Source organism: Phyllobates terribilis, unplaced genomic scaffold (genome assembly GCF_046119375.1).
Source record: "Phyllobates terribilis strain yellow unplaced genomic scaffold, ASM4611937v1 Scaffold_3__8_contigs__length_932513732, whole genome shotgun sequence".
Classification (NCBI taxonomy): Eukaryota; Metazoa; Chordata; class Amphibia; order Anura; family Dendrobatidae; genus Phyllobates; species Phyllobates terribilis.
Window position 1 is genome coordinate 114,280,490 of NW_027362763.1, and position 12,469 is coordinate 114,292,958.

General features: G+C 50.2%; 1 protein-coding gene across 1 annotated transcript; it reads left to right on the forward strand.

Moving 5' to 3' along the window:
- The first annotated feature begins 6,508 nt into the window (after nucleotides 1–6,508).
- On the forward strand, nucleotides 6,509–6,966 carry LOC141258488 (interleukin-17F-like). Its single transcript, XM_073673480.1, has 2 exons — nucleotides 6,509–6,594; nucleotides 6,732–6,966. The coding sequence occupies exons 1-2, from the start codon at nucleotides 6,509–6,511 to the stop codon at nucleotides 6,964–6,966; spliced, it is 321 nt and encodes a 106-aa protein (XP_073529581.1).
- Nucleotides 6,967–12,469: the final 5,503 nt, after the last annotated feature.

The following is a 12,469-nucleotide window of genomic DNA, read 5'->3' on the forward strand; positions in this document are numbered from 1 at the left end:
GCGGCGGTCCCCACTGACCGCAATCCACGGGTGGCGTAGTCGGACACTTATTATTACAACATTTAGACTGCCACTGGTTTGACCACCCTGGGCACGGACCGGGTCACCGCCACGGAGAACTACAACCCCCAGCGATCCGGTTCCGGGTATTCCCCCTGCACAGCAGCACAGCACACGGCCCAGGGGGCGAGTCAACTTTGGCGTAGTCGGCAGGATCATTACCAACCCGCCACAAGCGGGTATTGCGTGCCTGAAGAAAACTGCACATGTACCTGAAAAAGAAGTCTCCCGCCATTTCCAGAAGTTTCCCGCTGTCCGGAGTCGTTTCCCGCCATCCGGAGCCGATTCCCGCCATCAGACGCCATTTTGGACCGTTTCCCGCCATCTTCATCCGTTTTTCCCGCCCTGGCAGAGCGGACGCCATTATGTGCGCACCAAAGGACAGCAGGAAGCCGCCTCCCATCATGGGCCAGGTCCCAGAGTGGCGCCAAAGGAGGGGCCCGCCCCCAGCAACAATAAGTACAGCAATGGAGATGTCCATCAAAGTGGGGGGGCTGCCCCTGAAGGTGATTGTCAGCAGATGCCCCCAGGACCAACCCCTATGGGGGCGGATAGAGAAGAAAACTGAGGGGCTGGGTGCGGCCTGGATCAGTCTGGACCTGCTGCACCCGGAGATGGAGGGAGCAGAAAACTCCACAAGCACCCTGGCCCGCAGCCTGCTGCAAGCGGAGCCACCCTGCAGCCTGACAGAACTGCTGGCCCAACTGCCTAGAGATCCGGATCGTGCGCGCGCAGCGCTGGAAGATCTGAATAGAAGAATGGTCCGGGCGCAGCGGGATGTGTTTGCCGGGTGGAGAGAGGAGATGGCCCGGCAGCACGGAGGTGACCAGCAGAGGACCCCGACGGAACCGGGCAGCGCGCTTACCACTGGGCGCGAAGAAGAGGGACCGGCAGCTGCAGACGACGCCGCGGAGGAGGCCACGGAGACCGAGGCAGGTAATGGGGACGCCACCACCCCAAGCCCTGGGAACACCAGCCTGCCCTCACCCTCCGTTGCGGGACCCGAGGCCCCGGGGACCGTACCTGAGACCACGCCTCCACCGCCACCAGCTAGGCCTCAGGCAGCAAGCATCGCCGTCACGCCCCGCCCCGCGCTGTGCCCTCTGAACCCTGGTGCCGTACAGCGTGAGACATCACAGGCCAGGACGCAAGACCCAGCACACCCGGGCGCTGCTGCCTCACCAGCGCCCCCTACCTTGGCGGTGCCATCCCCGGGCACGACCGACAAGCGACCGCCGGCCTGGTCGCAAGGCCGAGTGCCCCCGGGCACTGCCACCCGTCCGAAGCCCACAGTGCCACCCCTGGGCGCGGACCTGTATGCCCAACATACCAGCCCGGACGGGCTACCCTTTGAATGGCCACCGGAGTTCGCCAACCCCCATCTCCGGAAAGAGCGACCCCTGAGTGAGCCTCTGCTCCCGGCCCCGGAGCCCGCCAACATCGCTCCACCCCTGCCGGAGGATGCCCAGTTTGCATGGGACCACACTAGCGAGAACCACATGGGCTTCACCCAGGAGACCCGGGCGGAAGAAGCCCAGCGCCTGGAGTGCTGCCGTCAGCAGCTAGCCACCTATGAAAGAGAGCGGCGGCAGAGGCGCATCAGGGAGCAGCGACTCCAGGCCAGGAGCGCAGAGCAGAAGAGAAGGGCCCGTCAAGACTCCCACGCCATCCGCGGTCCCCGAGCCACCAGGACCGTAGTCAATTTCCAGCTAGAGCATGGCTGGGGCTTCATAAGAGACCCAGAGGCTGAAACCGACCTATTTGTCACCAGAAGGGACGTGGAAAGCCACCTGCCGGAGGGACATCACGGACGTGACTTGTACCCCGGTGACTTGGTCACTTACACCCGGCACCAGGGTGCCAAAGGACTGTACGCCCTCCATGTACATCGTCTGACTGAGGAGGAGCTGCGGTATCGCCCAGACACATACTACCCTGAGGATCCGGACGGATCTGAAGAGTACAAGGAGGAAGCATCAGGAAGACACCGTTACCAGTGAACGGTAAAGTGGAACTGTATATAGTTACCCGTCAGGGTATAAGAACTGTTGCTGATTGAAGTGTGGTCCCCGTTGGGACTAATGTGAACTGTTTCCTGATAAAAGTCACCCCTCCTTATCCCTAACCAGGCTGAGGACTGTGAGCAGCCATTCCCCTATCCCCACTGGCCGAGGACTGAGAGCGGCCGATTCCTTGTAAATAGTTGCGCTTCTTAAAGCGCCCCCTACTGGTTTTATACAAAAACTGCAACGTCTACCTCGGAATTAAATGGACTGTTGCACCTTTACCTGGTCGCAAGTTGCACAGCGGCCAGAGTTCAAGAATCAGCTTGAAAATGTTTTACTTGAAAATGTTTTTGTTTAAGAATGTCTTATATTGAAAAGTTTTAAATGCTGCTAGAATAATAATGCAAATGTTTCATGTGATGTTTTATATGCTAAAAGAGTTCCGGTAGTTTTGACCATAGCTAGTGACAGAAGAATGTTAAAGAAAAGAAAAAGAGTACCAGTAACGTTAAAAAGAAAAGAGTACCTCCCATAAAGGGATGAGTTTTCGGTTAATGTCTTATATGTGAGCGCACTTTAAAAATTTGTATGTTTTTAAATTGTTTTGCTCTTTTCCAGCCCGAGGACGTGCTGTGATTTACCAGGGGGGAATGTAGCACCCCGAGGACTCGGCTGCTACAGGGGTATTGCACCTCAAACCAGAGGTGTGATATTCCACTCCCGGGTAAGGATGGAGTGTGGACCAGGACTCAGTAAGCTGCATGCACCACACACACCCCATTTCCGAGGGACAGCTCAACGGTGCTCCCACTAGACAGAAGTGCAGGCACGACAGCATCTGTTCCTGGCTGGAGTGGGGAGGGGGAGGAAAACCCAGTGGTGTAGGAGCAGATAGGGGTGGGTCTCTGGGCATAGGTAGGAGCCCATTGGTTGCTAGTCACCTGGGCTCACACATAGAGGGAGGTATATAAGGTGGGCACCATCTTAGAACAGTGTTCAGTCCCGTGGTCAGTTCAGAGAGGAGTTCAGCCAGAGAGGGCTGACAGGGAGCTGTGGCTCAGTCTGGGCCCAGCTCCAGAGGCAGGCCTGGAGTGGAGGCCAGGAACAGCAGAAAGAGAGAGAGAGAAGAAGGAACAGAAAGGAAAGTAAGAAAGGAAGCAAGGAACACAGAGAAAGGCCCAGAGACACGAAGGCAGAAGGAACCCCATATGCCCAGGAGATATAGGGTGAAGGGTTGGCAGAGCAGGGTACCGGAACCCGAATTGGTGGAGGCGACTAATCCTCAGCCAAAACCGGAGGTTGTGACCACATCTTGGTGCGACCCCTCACTACATCCACCAGAAAGGCATACCGTATAGGGTCAGGGAAACCGGGAGAGGTTTCGCCAACAGAAGGCCCGAGGAAGCTGGACAAAGGTGGGTCACTGGTGGGGACGGCCAGTAGAAAGGAAGAGAGGGGAGCTCTGAACCACACTCTGGAATTGCCTGGGAGTTGACCGAGTCCCTCACCTGGTGAACGCAGCACGGCTCGGGCGGTCCTAACTGTGCACAAGTGACCTGATAAAGAACTGTGAGTAAAGCATTGAAAACTGCAGCTGCACGTCTCTGTGGTTCCTCGCCGCACCAGCACCATCAGTACTGGGACACTCACACCATCACCACCATCATCTCTTACACTAGCTGCCCTGAGGTAATACTTCTCCCGTGGGGAGTTATCCCATTCTTGGCTGCGCAAACAACATCAGCCTCAGCGGTCTGCAGCGCAGCGGCGGTCTCCACTGACCGCAATCCACGGGTGGCGTAGTCGGACACTTATTATAACACCATTAAGACTGCCACTGGTTTGACCACCCTGGGCACGGACCGGGTCACCGCCACGGAGAACTACAACCCCCAGCGATCCGGTTCCGGGTATTCCCCCTGCATAGCAGCACAGCATAGGCCCAGGGGGCGCGTCACATTCACATGACAGGCTGGATCGCAGCCGAAAGCTGCCATCCAGCTTGCCATGCCGCAGAGACTGAGAAGCGCAGACATGCTTGTGCTCCTCAGTGTCTCGCTGTGACCGCATCCAGATGAGCCGAGTTCATGTCCAATGAACTCAGCTCACGTCATGCACGTCACTGACAGCGTGGGAAAATTCTCCTGCTCAAGAGCTGTGGGAAGAGTGAGGCTAAGTGCCAGAATTGGCGCATCCTAAGGATGCGCCATTTCTGGGGCAGCTGACTGCTGGTGTTTCTAGCCTGGGAGGGGGCCAATATTCATGGCACCCTTCCTGGGCTATTAATATCAGCCCCCAGCTGTCTGCCTAGCCTTTGCTAGCTATTAAAATAGGGGGAACCCCACGTCATTTTTTTGGGGCGGTCCCCCATTTTAATAGCTAGTAAAGGCTGATATTAGTAGCCTGGGAAGCTCCGTGGGTATTACCCCCTTCCCAGGCTTCAAACATCTGCCCCAGCCGTCTGCTTAACCTCCGCTAGAGCCTAAAAGTACGGGGAACCCCGCGCCAATTTTTTTTTAAATAAATCCTTTATTTTAACACTAAATGACAAGTACAGTAATCAACACTATCACTGTACTTCTTATATATGTGACTGACATGTTTCTATCTTTCTAATCTATGTGTGATGCTCTATTCTTTCTGTTGTAAATTGTCGGGTACCGCTGCTGAATTGCCGGCCGACTTTTTTAAAGAGACGGTGCACGAAAACACTATTATTTCTTTAAATAAATCCTTTACACTAAATGACAAGTACAGTAAGCAACACTGTCACTGTACTTCATATATGTGTGACTGACATGTTTCTATCTTTCTAATCTATGTGTGATGCTCTATTCTTTCTGTTGTAAATTGTCGGGTACCGGTGTATGCCGATGCTGAATTGCCGGCCGGCTTTTTTAAAGAGACGGTGCATGAAAACACTATTATTTTTTTTAATAAATCCTTTAACATTAAATGACAAGTAGAGTAAGCTGAGCGCTGCCATCCAGCTTGTCATCCTTCAGAGACACTGCAGAGCACAGGCATTATGGGAACTTCCGATTCCGGTATTCTATATTTTAAAAGTATCGGAACTCAGTATCAGAACTCCCATACCGCGAATATCGGTCGATACCCGATATTTCAGTATCGGAATGCTCAACACTAGTCCTGATATATATTTTGCTCAGGAGCATTTTCTAGACTGGATACAATGTATCCGCTGAGAGCAGGAGCAGCAATGTGCAGGATTACGGCCTCCGAATGGAAACAGAACCGTCCTCATTCACTGACATCAAACAGATCCTGAAGATGGTGAGAGATGAAACACAAAGTGGAATAACACAAAGATGTAGAAGATTTCATTTATTCACTGATTTACCGCTGCTCCCATCACTAGTGGTGACGTTACATTTCAGGACAGGACACATAATATTTGTAATTCCCCCTCTAAAGGAAGATAATAGACTCAGCCTTGCTAAAGGGGTTATAAGAAAGGGTTATATATATATATAAAATAAGAAAACACACCAGGTATTGCTCACCCTCCCCGGGTCTAACGCCATCTTTCCGACACTGCCTGGTCTGTGCTGATTGTCTGCAGTGCTGACATCAAGTTGACAGCATTGCAACCAATCAGTGAGCTAAACACAGCCATGATTGGCTGTAGAGTTGTTGATGTGATGTCAGTGCTGCAGACAATCAGCAGAGATCAGGCAGCAGCGGAGAGCTGGAGTTAGACCCAGGGAGGGGGAGTAATACTCAGTTTGTTTTGTTACAGCCACTGTAGCCCATGATAGTCACTATTCTGAAAGGGGACAACCCCTTCAAGGCAAACGTCATCTGCACAAGACAAGTTTCCCCTATTTTTGGAATGATGTGAATTATTCTCCATGTTCTCCCCATCTTTCCCTATCTCTCAGGTGGCCGTCCTGGTCTCCTTCAGCTCATCGGCCTTTCTACCAGAGGAGGATTTGCCCCATAATCAGGAAGGATCTAGGGGTGAAGAGCTCCCTCTAGAGGGCAGACAGAGATGTCCTGGAAGAAGGAACCGGCACCTGCCGACCAGTATGACAGTGGACACCAGTCTGATTGACAGCAGCTCTATGGACGGCTCGGAGCAGATGGAGGACGGTCACACCCGCTCTCTGTCCCCCTGGGAATACAGGTAATATCACAACCTGTCACATTACAAGCAGCGCTGAATAGTGATACAGTCCGGTGGAGATTCCCGGAGTCTCCTGTAGAAGGACGTCTAGTAAAGTATAGAAAGAAAATAATCTTTTCAGTAGAGTTACAATAGCAGGGAATAGCTTGTCGGGATGTTTCTATAACCCCTTTAGTGGAGAATAACGTCTTCCCATCTTCTAGCCGCCTCTCGTTCTTCTTTTCCTGCCTACAAGCTCCCAGTAACTGTTCAGAAATCTCCCCTGTCCCCAAATAGACTTCAGGGGAGGAGGGAGATGCAGCTGCAGTTATTAGAAATAAAACATGAAGGAGAGAAGCTGAGAGCGCACGGCGCGGCTCTGACATCACCCAGAATAACCTTGTATGGAGGGAGAAACTGGAGATTTATAGAGCAGAAGACTGAAGAAAAAGCCTCGAGAATCTGCAGGATAAGAACAAGGAGCGCGGACATGGACCAGGTGTTACACAGCTTCTCTCACTGTGTATTTTTATTCCCAGTCTCAGCACAGATCCCAACAGGTTCCCTGTCGTCATTGCCGAGGCCGATTGTCTGACTTTTGCTTGTGTAGACGCTGATGGCCATGAAAGTCCAGACCTGATCTCCTTCCCCATCCAGCAGGAGGTGATGGTCCTACGACGGGAGCAGAAAGGCTGCAGCTTCTCCTACAGACTGGAGGGCGAGGTGGTGACTCTGGGCTGCACATGTGTCAGACCGACCATCAGCTATTGCTGAATATGTGGAAATATGGATGATGGACGCCTGATTATCAACTTTTAAGATTTCTTGAGAATTTTTTATTTAAATAATAAAATAAAAGCAACTTTAATTTTTTTATAGTGTTATCTCTGGTTACAATAGGTTTTGGGGTTTGGTAGTAGCTACTTGTCCATTACACAGGTCCATGTTATGGTGGAACATACTGGTATCATCAGAGGACACATGCCGTATATTCTCATTGTATAGGGCCATGCTGCTCCTTCAGGTGTCCTCAAGTTCATATGGAGGCGTCTTTTCTTCTTTAGATTACAATACAATGTTTCTAGGGAAAGTTCCTCCATAAAAAGAAATCTAATATGGCAGAACGTCTGCAGCTCCGTAATATGAGGGAATCTGTGTGACGCTCTACAGGCGATGTGCAAATGGGCCTTCACCTTAAAGGTTTGGAACAAGATGGTGAGTTATCACTTATCCATAGGACAGGGGATAATTACTGATCGCTTGGGGCCCAATCACTAAAGACCCCACTAATCCCAAATGTGGGCTCCATAATGAATGGACTGGAGGTCAAGTATGCGGACCCCTCATTGTGTATGGGATTGTTGGATTGCCGAGACTAGCGCTCATTCTCAGGTTTCCAAGACACGGACAAGATGGCGGATCAGACTATAAATTATCTTGAAAGTTTCTGACATGGCTGAAAATCAGTTTTTTGGCCATTATAAAATACTGTGAGGCCGATATATTAAGACTAAAGTTGTGCACAGACTGAAGTAGCATTACTGGCAGAAGAAACGCCAACGCTCTTGCAGTATTTGACAGGTGGACATAGCCATGTCCCATCCAGTCCCGGCTCCTCTCTAGCTCTGCCCATTTTGGCGGAGTTTCTTCAAACTAGCGAAAAAAAATTTAAAAGTGGGAACATTTCTGTACAACTCCTCTTTGCTCAATTTTTTTTAATACCTTTCAAAGCAGATTACTCCAGTTTTCTGATAAAAAAAGCTATGATGAAAGTTTTTGGTAAGTCCATTACTACACACCACCAAAAACCCACCTCTCCCAGGGGCTTGCCTATAATAAGTGCAGGGTTTACTGTTTCCTTCGTGCCCTAGAGACTAGGGGAGCCAAAAAGGTCCCTTTGTCCCATATGTAAATGTGGCACCCAGGGGATGGGGACTACTCGGCGCCAGGGACTTAATGCCTGGTCTTGGGGGAGGTCGCGGTGGTCGGCTCCCGGGCCCGTACCCTGGGGTCTCTCTTAAAAACGGGGAAAATGAAATGTCAAAGTTCGTGACGCCACCTGTGGTGTCTGGTGAGGATCACCAGCGCTGCGGCAGTCCACTGAGGCCGGTGTTATGGCAGCTATGATGGTGTAGCTCCCCACAGGTGGAGCTAGGCCTCAGGGCAGCGAAGTTTGACGAGGTGCACAATATGGAGATGACCCAGCCGGGTCCAAGGAAGAACAGGGGACACACCCACACACGGTTTGCTTCTGTACCTTTTACTGGTGGAAATGCAGGTACTGTCCGGAGCACTGCAGGGTGAGGGGTGCACTGCAGGACTCTCCCCAGTGAGCAGGTGTAAGGCCTCCTGTTTCTTCGCCGCTTAGTGTTAGTCTCTGGCCTGCCTGGAGCTAGGCCTAACTTAGTCTCTGTTCTGCACCGGCAGATCCTGTGGTAGGGCCTTCTGTTGGAGTACACACTCCCTGGTATATGGGGCCTCGGTAACTCCTGACCCTGGTATAACAGTCAGCGTTTGGTATTCCTGGGACATGTAGTTCGCCAGGGGTTCTGGTTGTCTTCTGCTGGGTGTAAAGAATCCCTGCAGACTCAGACCCGATGTCCGGTATATGGTTCCTTGGGTGAGCCGGTAAAGCTCCTCTGCCCCCAATGCTATTTACTCCTCTAGCCTTCGGCATACTCGGGCTCTCACTAGGCTATACACACTGGCAGTTGGTTGGCTGCCTCTTCTGCTGCTCTCTGAGCGTCAGCAACGCTCCTAGCTCACTTAACTCGAGCTGCTTGAGTCTGACTGAGCTCCACTGCAGACTGACCTGTTTCTCTGTGTCTCACTCTGCAGGAACTGGCTGTGGACTCCAGACTGTTCTGTCTCTACTCTCTTCCTGAGGAGAACTAACTCACAGACTCACTCCTTCTGTGTCTGAGCAGGAACTGCTGAATCACTCCACCTTCCCTATTTATATCCCTATCGGGCTTCCTCTGGTGGTCTGAGGTGGAAGGTGGAGGTGTGTGTATGCTGTGAGGGCCTCTTGTGGAGAAATCCATCCATGCACCCCTCTGGGATCTGTGGCACCATTGCGCAGCAGGGCACCACATATAGATTTTCTCCAATGTGAGGCAGGGTCATATGTTCAATAAAGACCCCAATCTTGTGGGTGTGGGAGAGCAGCATGGGATTGTGTGCTTCAAGTGCAGGGGCTGGATTTCAGGGAGGCTTTTTGGATTTTAATATTAAATACCTCCCATCCCATAAATCTGAATCAGAGGTCGGATTATTTACTTTAATACTAGAACACTGAGCATAACTACAATCCTCAACATTGAAATTGCAACACTAAGAAGGAAAAGTCGTGGAACTATGGAAATCACAGGACGGAGAGACGTGTTAGTGATCTGCAAATGATGAAAAAATGGATACAACATTTTCACATCTCAATTTATCCAGTATCGAGTATGATCCCCAAGCACAGAAATCCCCGCACTTACAGCCTTGGCTCCTGTTTTTACTTTATTGTATGGTTGGTTTATCTGCATTATCCACATTGTGGTTTTTACAGGTTTTATCTATATATTTTGTCTATGCACATTTGAACCTGAGTGTTACGAATCTGCGAACTCAGATATCCTGTGTTAAGTATTGTGGAATTTTTCAGGATCAAACTAAGAAACGTAGAGCTCAGAAACGCGTTGTCGTCTGGCTGAAGTACGTTTTGCTGATGGCATTTGTACATTTTTCATGTGCTGTTTTTGTAAGAAGCCACTTAAATTTGGTTGTGTTTATATGGATTAAATAAAGTGGAAAAAAGGGAGTGTTGGCCTGAATTTCACATTACTATATCACTTTTCATACTTTTGCATAGACCTGGTCAGAGAGTCTGGACATGTACAGTAACTCTGCTCTACAGACTCCGGCCACAAGGTAAGTTTAGTCTTACAGAGCCGCTATCTATCACCATGCACACTCAGCTTTTATCAGCTCAAATGTCTCCTGTACCCCTAGACTGTACCTGTTATATTTCCCCATCAACTACATGATGACAATTAGCTGCCATAAACTCAATGCATTGTAGGGGTTTTCCAGGTTTACTATATTGACCTCTTCACCGGTGGGGTTCAACATCAACTGACATCCAACAATCGGAATTATTATAAAGACATTTGTAACTGTGGACCATAGCACAGTATTGGAACTCACGTGGTTGCAAAACCACAGATTGATAATTGATATGGGGGAGTGGGGAGGGTCATTTACAAAACCTAGATGCCATAGACATTGACTGAAAATAAGTCCCCTTAAGAAATGGAAGTCTGCACACGTGTAGGAGAACAGTGGCAGGCAGAACAAAGATACCAGTCTCCTTCTGAAGGGTAATTTTACAGACTGTGTAAACCAATGGGACGTAGATTGAGAACTGGATCACTAATGATCGACTATTATTGTGATTGTGACAGGTAATCAAATTTTTCACTAGTGGCTACTAGAGGTGAACTGTAGTATTGCATCCTAACTAGTTAAAGAATTAGGAACTAGGGATGTCACGGGTGTGTCAGGTTTGACATACAGTCATTCTGGATCCGGCTGTAGAAGGTCGCTGCGCTTGGCCTTGCAGACACCTTCTTGATCCTTTCATCATCCCTCCCACTCTAGGACCCAGCGGTGATCTCCACCATCGCCTGCTAATTAACACACCTTTTCTGGATCTTTAAATATACTCAGTTTCTCAAGAGAGTTGCTGGTGATAGAGTAAATTCCTCTGTTCAGGTCTGGTGTTCTAGAAGTCAGCTAGATTCTTCTTGGAGTTCCTTTATGGATTGTAGTTGTGATCTCTCTGGTGTCTCCTCAAAGCTAAGTGTATCCCCTTTTCTGTTTCCCTTGTTTGTCTTTAGTTGCAGTGGGGCTGACTAGTGCTCACTCCTCCCCCTCCCTACCTAGGGCCTAGCTCTAGGGCCAGCCAGTGCTAAGGTATCCTGCTTGGCGATAGGTGCGGAACCTATTTAGGGACGATAAGGGAGTCATGGTGTTGTTAGATCTGCTTAGGGGTCTCCAATCCCCCTTTACTTAGTTGCTGGGCTTTCCCCCTTTTCCCGTTGTCGTACGCTGGGTTCTTCCCATACTTAGCATGACAAGGGATGAGCAGACTCGTGGAAGTTCAGGTTTTGGTACCCAACTGAACTTTAGTCCAAAGTTCGGTTCGGGTACCAAAACTGTACCCGATCTTGATCCAGTACCTGGACCCCATTGAAATCATTGGGAACTCCAACTTTGGAGATGTAAAAAACTCAATCTCCCTCCTCCCTCTCTCTCCTTTTCTCTCTATTTCCTTCCTCCTTCTCTTTTCTCTCTATCTCTCTCCTCCTGCTTCTCTCCTCCCTCTCTCTCTTTCCTCCCTCTCTCTTTCCTCCCTCTCTCCTCCCTCACTCTCTCTCCTTCATCGCTCTCCTCACTCTCTCTCTCCTCTATCTCTCTCTCTCCTCCATCTCTCTCCCTCGCACTCTTCTCCATTTCTGTCACTCTCTCCTCTCTCTTCTCAATATCTCTCTCCCTTGCTCTTTGTCCTCCATCTCTTTCTCTCTCCTCCCTCTATCTCTCTCCTCCCTCTTTCTCCTTCCTCTCTCTCTCCTACCTCTCTCCGCTCCCTCTCTCTCTCTCCTCCCTTTCTCTGTCTCCTCCATCTCTCTCTCCTCCATATCTCTCTCTCTCCTACATCTCTCTCCCTTACCCTTTCTTCCATCTCTTCTCACTCTCTCTCTTGCTCTTTCTCCTCCATCCCTTTTTTCTCTCCTCCCTCTATCTCTCTCCTCCCTCTTTCTCCTTCCTCTCTCTCTCCTACCTCTCTCCGCTCCCTCTCTCTCTCTCCTCCCTTTCTCTGTCTCCTCCATCTCTCTCTCCTCCATATCTCTCTCTCTCCTCCATCTCTCTCCCTTATCCTTTCTTCCATCTCTTCTCACTCTCTCTCACTTGCTCTGTCTCCTCCATCTCTTTCTCTCTCCTCCCTCTATCTCACTCCTCCCTCTTTCTCCTACCGCTATCTCTCTCCACCCTCTCTCTCTCTCCTCCCTTGCTCTGTATCCTCCATCTCTCTCTCCTCCATATCTCTCTCTCTCCTCCATCTCTCTTCCTTACCCTTTCTACCATCTCTCTCACTCTCTCTCACTTGCTCTTTCTCTTCCATCTCTTTCTCTCTCCTCCCTCTATCTTTCTCCTCCTTCTCTCTCTCTCCTACCTCTCTCTCCCTGCTCCCTCTCTCTCCTCTCTCTAACGCTCTTCTCCCCAGACT

Bases quoted from the DNA above. Each gene is read 5' to 3' on its own strand.
- LOC141258488 (XM_073673480.1), top strand. From the start codon at position 6,509: ATGCAGCTGCAGTTATTAGAAATAAAACATGAAGGAGAGAAGCTGAGA. The intron at 6,595-6,731 runs GTATGGAGGGAG...TTTTATTCCCAG, and splicing joins ACATCACCCAGAATAACCTT to TCTCAGCACAGATCCCAACA.